Here is a 19886-nt window from a genome sequence, read left to right on the forward strand (position 1 = left end):
AAATACAAACACATTTTGTGGTATCTGCTTTGAGCAGCTTAGCAAACTAAAACAGACTTTGGTTTTAGAAGAGGGGCTGCTGCTATTGCAAATACCAAAAATGTTAAAAAGTTTTTGTAATTGGGCAATGAGTAGAGGCATTTGAATTATGAGGCATTTGGTAGAAAAAGCTTAGAATGTTTTGAAGAAACCATTGGTAGAAATACAGATGCTAAAGGCACTTCTGATGAGGCCTTAGACAGAAATGATGTATGTGTCATTGCGAACTACAAGAAAGGTGATCCTTATTTTAAAGTGGCAGAAAACTTGGCAAAATTGAGTTCTGATGTTAGATGGAAGGGAGAATTTGAATGTGATGAGCTTGGATGTTTAGCTTAGAAGATTTCCAAACTAAGTGTGGGAAAGGGCAGTCTGGTTTTTCCTTGAAGCTTATAGAAAATTGCAAGAGGAAAGGGATGAGCTGAGAACTGAACTCTTGGGCACAAAGAAACCTGAAATTGATGGGTTGGAAAATTCTGAGCTTCTGGAAAATAAGTCTCCAGAAAACAGTACTCCATGTGAGGATTTAACCAAACATGGAACCAGTCAGTCATTTCAGTGCAAGTCAGGATATGCAGTTATCCAGAAAGGATTTGTGGAACAATCATATGTCTGATGGTTGGGACCCCTGTGTTAAACTGACAAGTGTTTTTGTGAGATCTTTATTAAAGGAACTCCTGCCAGACTGAACTAAAAGAGACAGAAAAGGGACAGGTTGAAGGAAAAATGACTTTGAAAGCAGAACCATGGAAGCTGGGGTCTGGACTGAAGACATCATATCAAGCCAAGAGAGCAAGCCCACCCATGTGTGTGGAAAGGGTGAGTATGCCCCGGCACTTGAAAAGGACAGGCCTTCCACCCCATTGTACAGGAAGAATGTTACCATTCCAGTTGCCTCAGGTCCCTGGGGGACTGTGGGCAACTTGAAACCACCCCAGTGTTTGATGAGGCTGGAGTCTAGAATCTGGCCATCGCTTCAGTGCTTGAAAACTTGGAGCCTTCTTCACCCCAGTGTTTGGGGAGAGCATGGCTACTGTGCAAGTACTTGGAAAGGGTGGGGCTCTTGCTCCCTCAGGCCCTGAAGACAAACCATCATTCCATAGATAACTATCAGACCTTGAAATCTAACCGAGAATACCCTACAGGGTTTTGGAGTAGTTTGGGACCCATGACATGACCCCTGTTTTCCTTTCAATTTCTCCCTATGGAAATGGGAATGTTTATCCTATGATTGCCCCTCCATTATATAATGGAAGAAGATAACTTGTTCTCTAAGTTTCACAGTTGGAGGGAAATTGTGCCCCAGGACAGATAATACCTGTAACTGATTTTTTAAAAGATTTATTTCATTTATTTTTTCTCTACCCCTTCATTATTTGCATTTGCTGTGTCCATTTGTTGTGTGCTGGCCTTCTCTTTCTAGGAGGCAAGGGAACTGAACCTGGGACCTTGGATATGGGAGGGAGATGCCTAATTGCCTGAGACACCTCTGCTCCCTGCTTTTGTTGCATCTTGTATTGTATTTCCTTGCTGTCTCTTGGTTGTGTCATCTTGTTGCTTCAGCTTGCCACATCAGTCTGTCACCCCAGCTTGCCATCTTGCTCATCTTCTCCAGTAGGCAATGGAAACTGAACCCGGACCTCCCATGTGATAGATGGGAGCTCAGGTGCCTCAGCCACATTCATTTCCTCCATAACTGCTTTTGATGCATTTTGTAGTTAGCATTTTTACTGAAACAATTCAAGGCTTTTGGAATATTGTGATGGAATAATGCATTTTGCATATAGAAAGAACATGCCTTTTTGGGGTCCAGAGTGTGGAGTGTGGTGGTTTGAATTTGCATATACTCTAGAAAATCATGTTCTTAAATTTAATCTATTTCTGTGGGTAAATACCTATTTACCACATATCAACTGCCTACTACTTTTTTTCTAATTTGTGGCAGGGACAGAGGGTTTTTGATTTGGGCTTTGTCTCCCTCCACTTTCCATCCTGGAGCCTTGTCTCCTGCTTTAGTTTCCTGGGGCCATTATAACAAAGCACAACAATCTGGGTAGATTAAAAAAACAACAGAAATTCACTGCCTCACAGTTCTGGAGGCTAGAAGTCCAGAATCAAAGAGTTGGCAGGGCCATGCTCCCTCTGAAGGATGTAGCGTTCTGGAGGTGGCTTGCCAGTAATTTATGGTGTTCTTTGGTTTGTGGCAGAAAATCTCTGCTTCCATCACATGCTGTCTTCTTTCTTCATAAAAGGACATCAGTTATATTGAATTAGAGTGGACCTCATCTTAACTAATAATATCTTCAAAGATTCATTTCCCAAATAAAATCACATCCATGGGACCAGGGATTAGCTCCTGAGCATATCTTTTGGAAGAACACAATTCTATTCATAACACCACCCAAAGCCTATGCTCCTCCAGCTGTCCTCTCTTAGGCTCACCTGCTCTGCTTTCTTCCCAATTTCAGCTGCAAGCTGGCATAGGGCTTGTCTCTTTCGAGGCTTCCCATCAGTTTCATCTGTTTCATTTGCTTCTGAAGTTCAGCTGTGTCAGCTCTCAGGCAAATGATTCATCTCTCTTTGGGGCCTCAACTGTTTGAGATTTCTACTTTTTGCAACATGGCAGGTTCAAAAATGACAGCTCTCTCTCCCTATGTTTGCCTGTCTGTGTGAATCCATTCATATCAGACCCAGCAAGGAGACAAGGACTCAACTTGAGTCATGCCTTACTGACATAATTGAATCAAAAATCCTAAAGCAGTCTTATTATGTAATCTAATCAAAGGCCCCTCAACTGCATTTAATGCAATCAATGAGTATCACATCCAGAGGAACTGGGTGATTTCAAACATAATCTTTCTTTTTGGGGGATTCATAAAATAATCTTAAACTGCCACAACATTACTGAAGTAACCTCATAAAAAGGTCTTAATTATAATAGTTTTCCACCCACCAGAAAGGATTAAATTTAGGAAAATTATTTTCTTGGGGTACATACAGTTTCTAATCACCACAACAGCTTATTTTACCTTTTATCTTTTCTCATTCAAAGGAGTCATTTGATTCATTCTCAGGGAAAGGATTATCTTTTCTTGGGCAGAATAGAAATATACCCCCTTCTTTTCTAATAATAATTTGGATGCTTATCAAGTTTCTCCCAGATGGGCCATTAAGGGATAGTATCAGAGAAATACAGAAAATAGAGCTATTGGTGGTCAAAGGGGATTGGAGCAAGGGGCCAGAGAGCTAGCTAGCTCAGATGGCAAAAGGAGGCTGGAACTCTAACAGGTAGTTCTAAGTAGGAAAAATATTTCAAGAGGGACCTATCACCCAGAAAGTATTTTGTGATTTGACTAATAGAACTGCTATAAGGGTACCCAGGAGCTGTGTTAAATTATAGCCCTCACCAGCCCATGAGGAAATAAAGATGAGAGAAGTAAGTTAATTTACTCTCAATAATAACATTATTCAAGCTCATCCAACTCCAAAGTTCATGCACTTTTCACAAAACCAAGTTTTCTATATAGAAGGATACACTAAAATTATGAGAAGATCCTGTTTAGAACATGTCCTTAAGGCTCTAGTCATAAACATGTCTGGTTCTAAGGAAAATTGTGATGTTGAAAAACAAGGATAAAGCTTCTTTTCAAGTGTTCTCTTCATTGGGGATTGCCTGTTCACCCATGGCTCAGGCATCCAGTACTGATGAATCCTATACCAATGAATATAGCATATTGGTAAAGATCAGAGGTTTGAAGTCAGACTGCCTTTGTTCAAATCCCAGTTCTGGTGCTTATGACCTTGTGCAAGCTGCATAACCTCTTTGCTCTTCAGTTCCTTACTTCATCGATAAAATGGGGAGTGATAATAGCTACCTCGTAGAATTTTGTGAGTTAATAATAATAAGAATATTGTTAGGATAATTAGGAAATTTTGAATATGGACTGTATATTAGGAAATATTATTGTACCTATGTTAAGTTTCTTGAGAATCATAATGGTTTTTATAGGTTTTATAGCTATGTAGAAGAATTCATTGTTTTTCTACTAAATGCTGAAGTATGTGGGAGCAAAGTGTCATGATGTCATGATGTCTACAACCTATTTTTCAATGGTTTGGCAAAAAAGTATGTACGTATATGAAAATAAGCATAAAGAAATAGAAAGAGATAATGTAAATATGGTAAAATGTTAATCACTCATGAATCTAGGTGACAAATATAATAAGGGTGCTCATGTACTAAACTTTCAACTTTTCTGAAGTCTTGATGTTTTTCAAAATAAAAGTTAGGGGACAATGAGTTGATGCATGTAACACTCTTACTTACTAAAATCACTCAGAACAGCATTCTTTCTTTTCATATCCCCAGTGTCTAAATCTTGTCTGGCTCCATAGTACACCCTCAATACATTTTATAAATGAATAAATAAATAGATGAATGAATTATTGTTCTTTTCATTCTTTTCCACCAGCAATTTTCTTTCACTATTTCCATTTGAATATTTGTTTTGGGGTTTATACTAAGGGTGTAAGGTGCTGTTAAGACTTTGTTTATCATGGCCGATGGGGTTAACTACCAGGGCAGATGGCCCCTCTTTGGAAATGGTGTTTATGTGTGATGAATCTGGACTCAGATGGGATCTCCCTTCATAAGACTTTCATGCTAATGTGCTGGAGGTGCAGTTAATGTTGGGGTTTAAGATATATTTAGGAGATTTGAATCTCTGGACTGACAATGTGATAGCCAGATCCTGAGCCTCAACAGACTCCAGCACCTACAATCTGATTTATTGGACTTACCACACTCAGCTAAGATGGAGTTGAAGAAGGACAACCACCACACCATGGAGCCTAGAGTGATTACAACTGAAAATGGGAGGATTGCATCCAGCATCCAGGTGGAATCTGAGCCTCCTCTTGACATAGAGGTGCAATGGACACAACCAATCCAATGTCCACATAGAAGAGGTGGCATTGGATTGGGAAAAGTGGACATAATGGACAAAGGGTATGGGGAAAGGCAGGAAGAGATGAGAGGTGGAGGCGTCTTCGGGACATGGAGCTGCCCTGGATGGTGCTTCAGAGGTAATCACCGGACATTGTAAATCCTCACAGGGCCCACTTGATGGAATAGAGGAGAGTATGGGCCATGATGTGAACCAATGTATATGAGGTGCAGAGGTGCCCAAAGATGTACTTACCAAATCCAATGGATGTGTCATGATGATGGGAACGAGTGTTGTTGGGGGGGGGTAGAGGGGGGGTGGGGGGGTGGGGTTGAATGGGACCTCACATATATATTTTTAATGTAATATTATTACAAAGTCAATAAAAAATAAAAAAATTAAAAAAAATTAAAAAAAAAAATAATTAAAAAAAAAAAAGACTTTGTTTATTATCCCTCAGTGGTCTGTATATGTGTGCAGCAGTTTGATATGGTTATGAATTCTAAAAATAGATACTGGATTGTGTTTGTAATCTGGTCTGTACCTGGGTGTGATTAAGTTACGATTAGGGCTTTGATTGGGCCATGTCATTAATGGGTCGGGACTCACAGATAAAAGGCATGGCAAAGGACAGGGTTGAGGGTTTCTGATATTGGAGTTTTGTTGTTGGGGTTTGATGCTGAAGCCTTAAGCTAGAGTCCCAGGAAGTAAGCTCACAGGGAAAGAGAAGCAGGCTCCAGGAAGAGAGGAACCCTGAGCCCAGGAAGAAGCAAGCCCTTGGAAGAGAAGAACCCTAAACCCAGAGAGAAGCAAGACCCTGAAAGGGAGGAACCCACAAAGCCTGAACCCTCACAGATGTCAGCAGCCATCTTGCTCCAACACGTGGAAATAGACTTTGGTGAGGGAAGAAACTTATGCTCATGGCCTGGTATCTGTAAGTGCCTACCCCACATAAATACCCTTTATAATAACCAACCAATTTCTGGTATTTTGCATCAGTACCCCTTTGGCTGACTAATATAGTATGTATGTTTGTATGTGTGTATGTGTGTGTATGTATGTGTCTAAGAATTTTCCTGCCCCATCTCACCTCCTGTCTTGAGTCAAATCAACTAGTCCAGATAAAATACTGGACACTCAAGTTAAATTTGAATTTCAAGTAAACAAAAAATAATTTTTTAGTATGTATATGTTCCAACCCAACTTCTTTACCATAGCCGAATATTGCATTGGACACATTTAAATTGAAAAACATTCACCATTTATCTGAAATGCAAACTTAACTAGGCATTCTGTATTTTTATTTGCTAATCAGGCAACCCTAAATGAGAGCTATTTATTCCTCTGATGTATATGGCTGACCCTGCCTGCAAGCATGGCAAAATCTTAGTTATGTTGGTTTATCCAGGAAACTTGCAAACCATAATGGGAATGAGCCTTTGATTCTTCAATCTTTTAGCTAACTTGCCCCTCATGTGCTCCTCTTTTCTGTTTGGAAGCTCTCATTTTTCTTCTTAATTTTAACACATTTGAAGGGTTGCATTTTTATTTGAAATATAACCCATAGCATATACATCAGGTTGCATAAAAGTACATGAGGATAATAATTAAATATAGTGTTGGATAGGTAGTGCAATTAAAGAACTACATATTTATTTTATACAATGTCATTAATATCAATGAATCTCTTCTTAGAAGCACTTCTGCACGAAGAGTGTATTTTAGCAGTTAGTAATGGTGCAAACAAATTTTTAAAATGCTATTTATAGAACAAACTCAAATTATTCAATGGACCTTGATGCCATGGATTGATTTACTGCTTGATAAATGGCCCTCATTTGCAATGACTTTTCAATAACATACTAGGGAAAAACAACAAGAAGCGCACCACAGGCAGAAGCAATTACAGAGAAACAATTTGGAACAGTAGTACCATTCCACATTATGATATGCACATTTGTTATATTGCACCTTCCTGAGTTGAACTTTGAAAATGGCACCCCATGAAACACCAGAATGGATGAGTTCATCTTAAGCTAGGCTTTCAGCGCTTGTAGTATTGCTGATTACCATAGTCATGCCCTTTATTGTAGTAGTACTCATCCTCATAGCCTAGGTAACTGTCCCCACGAGGGACCCCTTTCTCATTTTCATAGACTTCATATCCATTATCATATGCATCGGTGCCGGTTTGTTCATACTCCTCATATTCAGTAGTGGTTTTCCTATATGATGGAGTTGTGGTTCTGTAGATTTTATGTGATGGGGTTGTAGGTTCAAACCCACCATTTGGTGAAGCTGTTGTCTTAAAGCGGCCGTTGTCCTGTCCTATGGTCGTTGTGGTTCCCTCTGGGTTGTCCTCAGTTTCACCTTCTCCATTGTCTCCACCACTGCTGCCGTTGCCATTTTCTACGTCTGTGCTGTCGGTGCTAGTGCCGTTTACGCCTTGCTCATTTTCATCCACTTCAGCTTCATTTTCTTCAGTTTCATTCTCTTCCTCTTCTTCTTCATCACTTTCCTCCTCTTTGCTTCCTATATTTCCAGCCTGTAAGGAAGAGTTTAAAAGAATCCAAATCTAAGTGTGAAAAATTCAACTTAAAACCATCATTTCATCCGCCACAGTATTCTGTAGTGATAGCCTCCTTTGAGATGGAATTCTGAATTGAAGCCTACTTACAACAGAATTGACAGGGCTTTAAAAATTCAGAATACCTACTTTTGTCATTTTTTTAATCAAATCAATTTTATTGATACATATATATGAAGCATAAATTCATTCAAAGTGTAAAATCAGTGGTATTTGGTGTAATCACATATTTGTGCATTCATCACTTCAGTCATTCTTAGAGGACTTTCACTATTCCAATAATAATAATAAATTTAAAAAAACAACACTTATCACTTCTCAATTGTCATTTGGTTTTGATGGAGAAAACTGTACCTAATAATCCTTCTCTACAGAACATGTTTCCTATAGTTTTGGTACTCACTTTCTCTATCTTGAGATGCTTTTCTCTGAAATGCAATGTTACAAACTGGTCATATTTCCATTTGGACCTTTTGTTATTCCAAATATGAGATTGTCCTGAGTCTTTTTTATAATGTAGGAAGTCAGTTTGTAAACAGAGAATTGTATTTGTACTTGCTTTTTAAATCTTATTAATAAGAAACATTATGTGTATAATGTCTGGATAACTAATCTTGGACTTTAGAAAAGAAATTTTGAAAACTTAATATTTTGAGTTAAATATTACCTTCTTGGGAAGCTGGATTGCAGCTAAACCTATGTACCCTGTTACAGGTGTGGTCTCGTCTCCATATCCAGGTGTTGCTGTAGAAAGTGTAGTGTTCTCAGCCTCTTCATTTTCATCAGAATTTTCATTCTCTTCATTGTTTTCCTCTTCATTTGAAGTCTCCTGGTAAAAATGTTGATAGCAAGAAATTTGTTTTAGCTGGACAATGACTCAAAATTTGTTGAAACTGCAAACTATTATTGGAAAAGCCTTATATCAGTCAACTCATCATCCAAAGTTGACAATTCTTCTTCCCTTTTTGCCATTTTACATTTCTCACTTCTGAGAATTCAACTAAAATTTATCTCATTCTATTTGTCTCACTATAGTGTATTTATTTCTGCTTTTAATGTTATAATAGAAAATATTTGTGTAATTATCTCTACATATCTAGCTCTATGTTGCTATGTCATGCATAGCTCTTAAATTATCAATATCTTCTACAACATAGTAGTTAATTCTTATGTATACTGATAAATAAACTGAGAAGTTTATACCTGTTTTATTTATTCCATGTAACAGCCCTGTAGGGTAACATTATTGTCCCCACTCTTGAGAAAACTGAGCTCAGAAAAATTAGATAGTTGCTTAAGGCCATATAGTAAATAATGAATTTGTATCTTTCTAAGTCGAAAAGCTGAGGTCTTTCTAATGTACCATGATGTTTTTAATAGTGGCTAGGATTTATATGAAATGTCCACACAATGCCTACATTTTTTTTCACAAAGCAATTTTTTATAGAAACCCTTTCTAAAAAAAATTGAGTATGTATTCTGTTTACTACCAAAAGGAAGTGACTATATTTTGTTTCCTTTTGAGTTTATTTAAAGAAAAAAAGATATTTAATTCAAAATCCATCTGCCAATAAATAAGCCACTTCTGTGCCATATGTTGTAGTCAGACGGTTTAAGGCATTTAATACATAATCCAGTTTTCTATGCAGTGAGGAAACTAAGTGTGCCAAGATCAGAAATTGTTAGTAGTATATTATATTGTCACATTAAGATGTTTTAAAAAAATTTACACCTCCAATGAATATTTATTGTAATCTTTAATATTTCACTCTTTTGCCTTTATGTTATCAGGCAACTATTTGTTAATTGAGCTAATCACCCAATGTAATTTGCAGTTAATTTTCAAAGCCAGGAATTCATTCATATAGAATATATGTATTTTAAATTAGTACTTTAATTGATCCCTGAAGAGTCCTAATCTTTTTCCATTCCCAACCACTACCAGTGGCAGAACCATTGCCAAAAGGGTATGCAATCTAAGTGGGAAATCTAGCTGGGAAACAATTTTACAATCATTATACAGCAAACAACTGTAGTTAAATGGATTACTAGAGCTTAGTTCTTGAATAAGACTACTATGTGGAACTCCAGACAAAAATTCCTGGAATTTAGTAGGTGGTATTTTGCCTTGGTACTGGCTTCATATTCTAACAAGGTCTTCCTTCAAGCTCTTAGAGTAAATTATGGTACTGGAAATGTTACTTTTATGGTTAAATAAAACAAACACCCTAATAATTTGTGACCTACACCATTTTGTTTTCAAGATAGATGTTTATCCATGATCACTTTTTGACTCTCATTATCCATTCATAAATAGCAGCTAAGAATATCTGCATGTAGAAGGTTCCCAAACTGGGTGAATAGCTATAATTGACTTACCCAGGAAAATTTATCCTATTTGGTATATTTCCTTGGGTAATATGTAAGTTATAAAAATGTTATATAATTTCTAAGATACATAGATGAATTTTAGCTCCAGACTATAGTAATTTATAGTACTTATATAGGAAGATATTGATAAATCTTAAATATTAATATTTGCATTTCTGTAAGAACATAAATTTTAATTATTAGGTATAAAGGCATATGAAATTCCTATTAAAAAAGAAAATTCTGATCTGTAGCTCAAGAAAGGCAGATCTCTTTGTGAATATAAATTGCAAGATCAACTTTCACATACACTCAGTAAATTGAATTTTTGAAGTTCAGTCCTTAAAACAAGTATTGTACTGAGTTTATCATTTTTATTTACTCTTCTACCACATGTTCTAGCCACTTAAATGTACACAACACTTTCCATTGTTTTTTATCAGAATTTATGCTTCTTCCACTTAAAATAGAAACACTTTTGCTTTTGTGTACTACTTCCAGGTAACTTTAGCCCAAAACTGCAGTAGTGTTTTGAACAGGTCGTTTTTGTTAATTCTAATTTAAATACCATTCCACTTTTCAAAAATAGAATATTGTGGGCAATGGACATTTGCTGAGTCCAGACTGCTGTGGACTAGCATCCTATTTGTTTTTTCTGTAGCCTAGTTTGTGATGAAACAGATGGCAGAAATTTCCTTACCTCTTCTTCCTCTTCTGAACTATCACCATTTCCATTTTCTTCAGAAGAGTCACTATTGCTCTAAAAATGAGAATTAAATATATATATGTACATAAGTACACATACATATGTTTAAACAGCAATTAACAGTTCCAGCTCATTGTAATAAGATAGAATGCATGTAAATATTTGCCCAAACTAATTAATATTGCCATTTTGATTGATTGATTTACCTAGAGTAAGTCTCATCCTAATGGGAGAAATATATGAGGATTTTGGGCATCTATAAAACAAGGTTAGAGAGTAAGAGGCATTTTACATTGATCAAGATATGAATTGGGACACTCCATTTTCAACCCCCAAAGCACAGCTAACATGCTGAAACATTTTGCTAGGTGAAAACTAGAGCAATGAATCACAGAACTGTTTAACTCTGAAAGAACAACAAGATTACCTGGTCCAATTTCTTTATATTACAGAGAAGGAACTGAAGCCCAGCAAGATTGTGACTTCAACCAGTACAGGGCAGAATAGATATCATTGTCTCTTTTTCTTTATAAAATATAAATGACATGATTAAGCTAATTGTAAAATGTAAAGAATTACCAGATGATTCTTTTAAATAATGATCTCTCTTTGTGAATATGAATTGCATTTGATTTAAAGAAATTAAATTTACATATAATTTTGGTATCATTAAATCTAATTAAAACTAATCCCTAAATTGAGGTTAATTTATCTATGTCAGGTAAAAGTTAAATTAAAAAAAAAGTATTCATTTACTCATTTAGGAGATTTATATAGCACCATTCTTCTAAAGAGCTTAGCTTAAATGAGCATAAATTAAATCAAGGATTCTATATATAAAAGCCTAATTATAAGTTAATGTGCTTTGTCCTTTTAAAAAGGAAATGTAAATTTAAGCATCTATTATCAGAGTCTTTAAGACAGTGAGGAGATTCATTTTTCTTCTAATAATAATACAAATTGAATTTTCCTTCTTTTTGCCAGAAGGCACCCCTAAAGGCACCATATATACAATGGACACCCAAGAAGATTCTGTCAATTCCTGTAAGTTTTAGATTTGATCTAGTGATCCAATTAAGGATCCTTCCTTTGGAAAATACAGCTGCAGAAAGACCTCCACCCTTAGTGCTGGAGACAGCTACGAGAAAACACTGATGTTCCAGTCCTGCTCAGGGCTCTACCTGTTGGCCTCAATCTTCAGGAGGCCACGCCAGCCACACAAAGAAAGGGAATGCTTGTCCTCTTGAGCCAAGAATAGCCTTGAGTAGAGGGGAGAATAATAAGACGTCTTCCACCAACACGAACTTAATGTTTGTGCCTTCTCTGACCCAGAGGGTGAATAAAACAGAATATTATATTTGAATTATTTTTATTTGTTAAATATTGAGAAGAGTATATTTATACAGATGGAGATGTTTTTCTGAATGCTTCCTGATCTCTAGCCTTCTCCCTACCCCAACTACAACACTCTCCAATTTTAAAACTATGGATTCCTTCAAGTCTTGACATTTTCATTTTCCCCCTTCTTTCATTTATATGTTACCAATCTGTCATTAAGTCTTATTGGTTCTTCAATAATTCTTTTACATTTATATATATGTAATGTGTATGTGTGTGTATAATTTTACTGTTACTCCTGACTTCTATCTCTCCATTCATTTTATGCAAAATGTGTTTATATTTTTTCTAGACACATTACTGAGGGTGAGGGTCATAGTTTGCAGCAAGAGATAAACTTGGAAATACATGCAGCTGCCCTGTGGCAAGCACTGTGGTAGCTGAAATGAGGTCTATAAAAGAAATATAAGACATAATTCTTGCTTTCCCAGAATTTATACACTAATAACTCATAAAGAAATAATTTGCTCAAAATTAAAATTGCTTAAGGAAGCTTATGCATACATTCATTTTTTCAATATTTAAGAAGATAGGTAAGCTATGGTAGATTGCTTCGATTAGATTAGTGTTCTGATATCTTCTCACTATAGACAATTTAATTGCACTACACACATTTATCTGTAAAAATTTCTAGGTAGGAGAGTCTCCAAATATCTGATCTTTTAGAAAAGCTGAGGTGCTAGTCAGAAACTTCAAGTTATTATTTCCATTTGGTTTAAGAAAGAAAACAAAGGAAAACTTTCATATAAGCACTATTTATTTATGGGCCTGAGGTGAAACAAAGAATGAAGGACAGTTCTGAAAACCCACAACTCTTGTATCATTTATGCTCGTGTTTCTGCTATACACAGTCCCTACAATTAGATGGGTGCTGGAAATAGTTTAAGATGATCATTTCCTATCATCGTAAGGGTTAGAGATTGGTTAGCCCAACATATGGTGAGATGCTTTGCCAAACCACCATGCTGAGGCATCGTTTTCTGCAACTTGTCTGCTTTTAGTGTCTCAGGAGTCCTGGTTCGAATGGTACATAATTAGTGCCTTGAATCCAAAGGGGATAGTCACAAAAATAATGCAATTCTGGTTTGTTGTATATTTAAAATCAACATCATACGAACCAATTTTCAAAGGCCCTCTTCATATGCAACCCAGAAAAAGCTGAAATTCTATTTTAATCGTTACTTTCCTTTTTTGTTTACAATTTTAAGGGATTTTTTGTTTTTCTCACAAGCTATTCCATTCACTTCATGAACTTCTTTTTTCCCTCTGCAATTCTTGGACCATGCTTTCATTATAATCATCGCAAATGTATGACGTAGGCATTGTTGATATTGAAGTCTATTCCTTTTTTATCCTAGTGAGTTCACAGGTCAAAAGTTCAAAAAAAAAAAAAAGAATCTTTGGCAGTCACCATTAATTACCAGGATTTTCTTTAAAATAGTCTCTGTTCTTTGGGAAGTCAAGTCTCACACACACACACTAAAGACCCCTGAATCATTGGATGTAAAACATAGCTGTTTGACAGTATAGAATTGACTATGGTATAACAATTAGTGACCTTATCTCTGACAAGTAACTGATGAAATTGACCAATTTTTGTCAATGAGTTACCCAAAATACCTGAACTCAGGTGCCAAGGTGTTTTGTTTTTATTGTGTCATTCTAGCCTGGGCCTACATGCTTTTACCCTGTGTGTATACTTTAAAAGAGAACTTAGAAATAAATTAGATTTCTTTTCTATATTAAGAACAAACTTTTTGTAGTAAGCAGCCTTTCTGGCTGAAATTTAGTGAGAGTTTAATTTATGTATCCTGTAGGTAAATTTGATTTCCTTTAGATTTGAATAATTTATGGTAGACTATTGAGAAGAAAAAGTAAATTTTCATACTTACCTGAACTGGAAATCGTTTTAGAGGAGGATAAAAGTAGGCATGCTTGTAAAGATAATACCGTGGCCTGTACTTAAAGACCTGCATAAAATATGATATATTTATGTTTAATGTACAACAAATCTAGAATAAGTAAGGTCAGACCATGAAGCATGCTAAAATCAATTACCCCATTTTCTTCAGAATCCTCTACTTTTGCTCTCCGATATAAATTTTTCATCTGTTTAAAAGAATATTTAATTATTATATATCTTTTCTTTTGCATAAAAAGACAAAGATGGAAATAACTTTAGGATTTTAAAAAGAACTTACCGAGAAAGCACAGACCATTCCCAAAAGGCCAAGCAAAATTAAAGCAGTCTTCATTTTGGTGATTGTTTCTGGAAGTAATTAATCAGTAAGGTTAAACATATTAAAACTAAGAATATTTTTCTTATACTCAAAGATGATGTATTTAAGTTCTGTATACTTATAGTTCTCATTAATTAAAACAACATTTCTGCTTTTGCTTTAAAATTGTTCCTTCCATTTGAATGGTATTATGTATTTAAGTTCTATATACTTGTAGTTTTCATTAATTAAAACAAAATTTCTGCTTTTGCTTTAAAATAGTTCTATCTGTTTAAATGGTATTATGAAACTTACTTTACCCATCTGTTTGAGCAAAGTTGAGGAGGTTCCATATTTTTTTAGCCTATTTGCTGTGATCTGTCATTGCAAGACCATTTGAGTTCCTTCATCACTGCGAGGGACTTCGAATACATCAAGTACTTCAGAATGGGGGGACGGTGGGGTTCCCATATCATTCATTTAGGAATATCAGTTGAGTGAATTTTTAGTGTAATTATATTTCTTTGTTTTATTTATAATTTTTTAAAAGTCAAATATTTTGAAAATTTTTATGCCAGTTACCTTACAGGCAGTGTCTAGCTCATAAATAGGTTTTGGGGTTTTTTTGATTTGTTTTCTTTTTAGGAAGCACCAAGGATTGAACCCAGGATCTTTTATAAGCAAAGCAGGCACTCAATCACTGAGCTGCACCTGCTCAGCTTATATATAGTTTTGAACCAAAAGCTGATTTGTAAAATGGAGACTAGGAGCCACTTTCTTCTGACTTTCTTGGATTAGTTGGTATCTGTGTTTTTGTAAAAATGAACCATAATTTTGAAATACTGTTCTCATACCATGCGGCACACAACAATTATGTCTAAGGGATGGGGTGTAATGCTGGTGAAAAATACTTTGATAGTATCTACTCTGTATTCTATCCTGTTTTCTCCACCCTATTCCTTTCCTGCTCCTACCCTCCCCGTTCTGCCCCCAGGTGCTCCAGGCCTCATTGGCTGGGCTTGCGCTTCATCGCCCATGGCGGAGCCCATCAGCAAACAGGAAGATTCTTCGCTTATAGCTTTATGAAAATGGTTGGAATATTTATATCTTTAAAGCATTAAAAACTGTTAAATACATAGAACAGTAGAAAGAGTTTTGATTACATAAATTTCTTATAACAAACCATAAAAAGAACAAGATGAACACATGGCAGGGATAATATTTAAAAAAAAACAGTGATTTATGTAGGATTCAATTGGCTGGCTACAAAAATTATTTTTGTAATTTACTTTGTGATTCATCAAAAGGAAAAACCTCTATAGTGACCACTACTAACACAGACAACAATTTAAACATTCTTAAAGGATGGTTTTGAGAATTTACTTGTAAGTTTTCATTAGGAAGAACATGATGAACAACCAACAGTGTTTATTTCTCTAGTACTAAATATTTTTCTAGTTATTTTAATACTCTCAGAACTTAACACTTTGGAACCCAATATATAACATATTGAAAGATATTGTACATGACCATATACTTATAGGTATGATATTTGTGAAGTGCAAAATAGTATTTCAGGTGGATCATCTTAAAGGCATCTGATTAGGGAAACTAACAGTTATCTTGATGTACAGAGATAGAAACTAAGTAGCATAATTTTCCAGTTTATGTACATAACATGAAAAATATATTTCCATGCTTAGGTTAACAAGTTTAGCTTTTAGAAAGCATCTAAAAACTGCTGCTAGTTTAATGACAAGCAAGTGTTAAATTACATAGCCATTCTATACGGTGCAATAACAGCAATATTTAAATAAAAAATTCACAGCTAGGCTCACAGATGTAAATTTGGAGTGTTTGGTTTCAAGATAATGAAGTTTTCATATTAAAGCTTACCCGTTTGCAGTCCTGGAGTGAGGAGACAGGTTCACAGGCTTGAGTGAGAGGGCACTGATTTAATATTTCCTCTGCTCTTTCACCCACTCATTCACTAGCTTCTGCTGGCTATAAACTCTTCTTTGCCTTCCAACAGCCAATCACTGTCATGTCCAAGGTGATGTCAGAACGTGGATTCTCACCAGAAAACCCCAAAACTGCAACACTTTTTCAAGAAACAGGTTCAGTTGAATAAACACGAAATGTGATTCCAGTGCCAAAGGGTTTGTATTGTGGAGTTTAATTGAAGGTTTAGATGAAGATGAATAGTTTGAGTTCTGAATATATATAATAATATACTGGATTTGAACTGAAATAAATAGCAAAAGATTTAACCACTTAAAATTTTCATAATTACACAAGTTGTCACTGTGTTGAAAGAAAGGAAAATTTATTGTTGTTAGACATAATTGTATGTTAGTTTAGTCTTTTTAAAAAAGAAGCTAAATAATAATAAGGGAAAGGAATTGATGAATAATTAATATTTTAATATCAATTATTTCTATGTTTCCTCCAGAAATATGCTTGAATGACTCATGAATTTAAATTGATATGAATAAAGCAGTCAGGATTTATAAAATACACTTGCTAAAACACATGGGTGAATCTGAGTATAAATTAGAATTTATGAGGATCATGCTACTGAGAAGCAGGTTTCATCTTCTGTTTTGTAAAATTTAGACTGTTCATTTATATGGTCCCTTCCTGTTGTACAAGTGAAGTCACCTCATTTTATTTTCTCAGGTTTCTGGACACTCTTTTCTATTCATTGGGTACTTAATTTTTTATGAGCATAGAAAAGATGACTAGAGTTGGCGGGGTGATCCATTGTTCCTGAAATGATTTATGTAATCCAAACCCACAAGGAATTGATACAATTATAGTGCTAATTTATTAATTAGCAAGGGGATATCTAGTTCAGCAGATTGAATATTCTCCTTGCCCAGTAATTTCTTCTATCTTCAGTTGGGGAATCAATTTCAAAAGCTATAGAAGTAGGGAAGTCTTAATACAAATTGGCAAAAGAGCACTAGAGGTGGACCCTTATATAAGAATAGAAATTTCCTGGGTTATCAAGAGGGAAGAGGAAAGCCCTGTGGGGAAGGGGTTCAGAGAAAATGGAAAGATGTGGAACAATGGAACAACACCTAGTATTTCCTTGAGCACTCACTTGCTAGCTCTTCTCTTGTACTATTTCACTCATTCCTCACACCCACACACACAAAGCAATTCTATGATAGTCCCATTATACAGGCAATGTAAGTGAGGCACAGTGATGTTAAGTATGCTCTGGATTGCACAACTAGTAAGTGGGGGGATCCAGGGAACAAACTTAAGTCTAATTCTAGAACCCATCCTTTTAATCACTATTTATTCCCACTGGTACCTTCAGAAAACTTCAATAATTCAATAGACTGGAATATGGTGAACAGAAGTAGTGACATGAGTTAGGTAGGGGATGGTCTGAGCACAGCCTGCCACTTCTGTGTGACGCACAAATAACCCCTGTGCTTGGAACTGTGTCAGCCTGGCTCCTGGCACAGATGGTGAAGGTGAGCTGATTCCCTTCTCAGGAGTGCCTTGAGGTAGAACACATCCCTTAGCAGATAGTGGCCAGGCTGCACCCCTTCCCTTTTGCCCTGAGCATATGTAAACATCAATGGAGACATCTGTTAAAGTATGTAGGTTTTATGGCTCCCAGATCACCTCTGCTGTTAGATGTGCTCCTGGCAGAGAGGGAGCAGATACTTCGTTTTGTGGCACAAGAGAGGGATAAGCACACATCATCTCCCCGAGTCAGTCACAAACCCGATGGCCGTGGTAGCAGTGCCTGCTAGTGAAGCCGGCCTCGTTTTGTCTCTTTTCTATATGAGTAAATGTCGTCTCCTTCAATGCCTGGGTGAGTCATGCTCTTGTTGGCGACCCTGCCACCTACAAGCCAGGAAGTAAGTTGGAACTCTCTGACTGCTGTCTCCGGTGGCAGGCCTTGTTCGTTCTTGCTACGCTCCATGTGGTGAGACTCCTCCCCTGGAGGTGGTAACAGTGGTCTCTCTTTCTGACTGTCAATTTGGCACAGTGAACAGGGTGCCAGAAATGAGGTTGTTAGGAGAGCAAATGCCAGATGAGGTGAGGTCTGTAGGCCACACTAAGTAGTATGGACTCTATTATGAAAATGAGAAAATGCCAAAGGGTTAAGATGGAACAATAACATATTCAGATTTACAATTTGGAAAATCTTTTGTTGACAAGGCAGAGGTGGGTTGAGGGAAGCAAGGTTTCTTTGGATGGGGAAAATTAAAGATGTTACTGTAGTGGCCCAGGAAGGCAATGATAAGGTTCTGAACTAAGCAGTAGCAGTGAGGATGGAGAATAGGAGACAGATGAGAAAGGTAGTAAACAGAGAGAATTGATAGGACTAAGTAAATGTAAGAAAGACAGAGAAGCCTAGGATGACTTCTGGCTTTTTGGCTTGTGCAACTTTGTGAGGGGTGGGAACATATCTCATGCGATGCCTAACAGAGCACTGGCATATTATAATCACCCAGCAAATTGTTGACAGTAATATGATATAATGAAAGAAACAGAACTGAGATTCAAAAGACTGGAGTTTTATCTTTGACCTCCACTAACTATGTAACCCGCTTAGCCATGCTGAGGCTTCAATTTCACCCACATTTAAAAGATAAGGTGCTTTCATATGCAAAAAGGGCCAGTCATTGCGTGTCTCCATCCCCTGTAAAACATTCTTGCCAAATAATTGAACTTGATACTGATCAAGGCTCTGTAGCTACCAGGTTAGTGGAAATACAGGGAATAGAAAAACATGTAAAATGACACTATTAGGATGTAACCAGTAAAATCCTGAATGTAAGAAACTTTATAAAACATGTATTACCCTGTTTCTTCAATAAAATTGGAGGAAAAATAAAAGAGAGGGAAGGGGAAAATATTTATTTAAAAAAACTTCATTGTTACTTGGAGGACAGCTGGAGGATAATATAGGGAATGTATAACTAATTCTGGTGGTGGATGAGGATTGTGGCTAATAATATAAATACAGGAATATTCTACTACAAGGTGTTAAGAATGTGCTGATACATGAGAAAAATATAACTAACATAATTTATACACTATAGTTAGCAATATTGTAATGTTTTTGTGGCAAAAGCCAAGAAGATACTATATTAATGTTAAAAGTAAAAAAAAGAATATAGGGTATGGTTTTATGAGATACTAATATGATTAACATTTTTTTCTCTTCTTCATTTTCTTCATTAATAAGGAAACCTTGACTACATCATTTAACTAGTCTGTGTTCATCAGTGCATCTTTCTGAACACTGGAGGAACAATTGAGTTTATTGTTAGGGTTAGATGAAATAAAAGTGCCTAGACAGATCTTGTTAGCAGTACTGCTTCAGCAGCCTTTTGTTATTTTTTTTAAAAAAAATTTTGAAGACATCAGAGACATCGCTAATGAAATAATGCAACAATTGGAGAAATGTTGAATACTGACTAGTCTTTTATGATATTAAAGAATTATTGTTAACTTCTTTTGGTGTGAAGATTTCATTATTATGTTGTGAAAGAGAATTCCTTCTTTTAGAGATTCATATTGAAATATTTATGGATGAAACCGTTATCTGGGGGTGGGGGTAAAGATGAAACAAAGCTGGCCATAAATTG

The 19886-nt window shown here is 36.0% G+C and overlaps 1 protein-coding gene across 1 annotated transcript; it reads right to left on the bottom strand.

Moving 5' to 3' along the window:
- Nucleotides 1-7029: 7029 nt before the first annotated feature.
- Nucleotides 7030-14301, bottom strand: IBSP (integrin binding sialoprotein). The gene is made up of 6 exons (XM_058303363.1): nucleotides 14248-14301; nucleotides 14105-14155; nucleotides 13939-14016; nucleotides 10643-10702; nucleotides 8240-8401; nucleotides 7030-7530 (listed from the first exon to the last, which is right to left on the bottom strand). Exons 1-6 carry the CDS (start codon nucleotides 14299-14301, stop codon nucleotides 7030-7032), a joined length of 906 nt encoding a protein of 301 aa, XP_058159346.1.
- Nucleotides 14302-19886: the final 5585 nt, after the last annotated feature.

The sequence above is a fragment of the Dasypus novemcinctus genome, chromosome 1, assembly GCF_030445035.2.
Source record: "Dasypus novemcinctus isolate mDasNov1 chromosome 1, mDasNov1.1.hap2, whole genome shotgun sequence".
NCBI lineage: Eukaryota > Metazoa > Chordata > Mammalia > Cingulata > Dasypodidae > Dasypus > Dasypus novemcinctus.

Excerpts from the sequence above, each read along its gene's own strand:
- IBSP (XM_058303363.1), bottom strand. The coding sequence starts at position 14,301 with ATGAAGACTGCTTTAATTTTGCTTGGCCTTTTGGGAATGGTCTGTGCT. Across the intron at positions 10,703-13,938 it reads TAAAACGATTTCCAGTTCAG|AGCAATAGTGACTCTTCTGA; the intron begins GTAAGTATGAAA and ends TCTCATTTTTAG. Across the intron at positions 8,402-10,642 it reads GTTCAGAAGAGGAAGAAGAG|GAGACTTCAAATGAAGAGGA; the intron begins GTAAGGAAATTT and ends CATTTTTACCAG.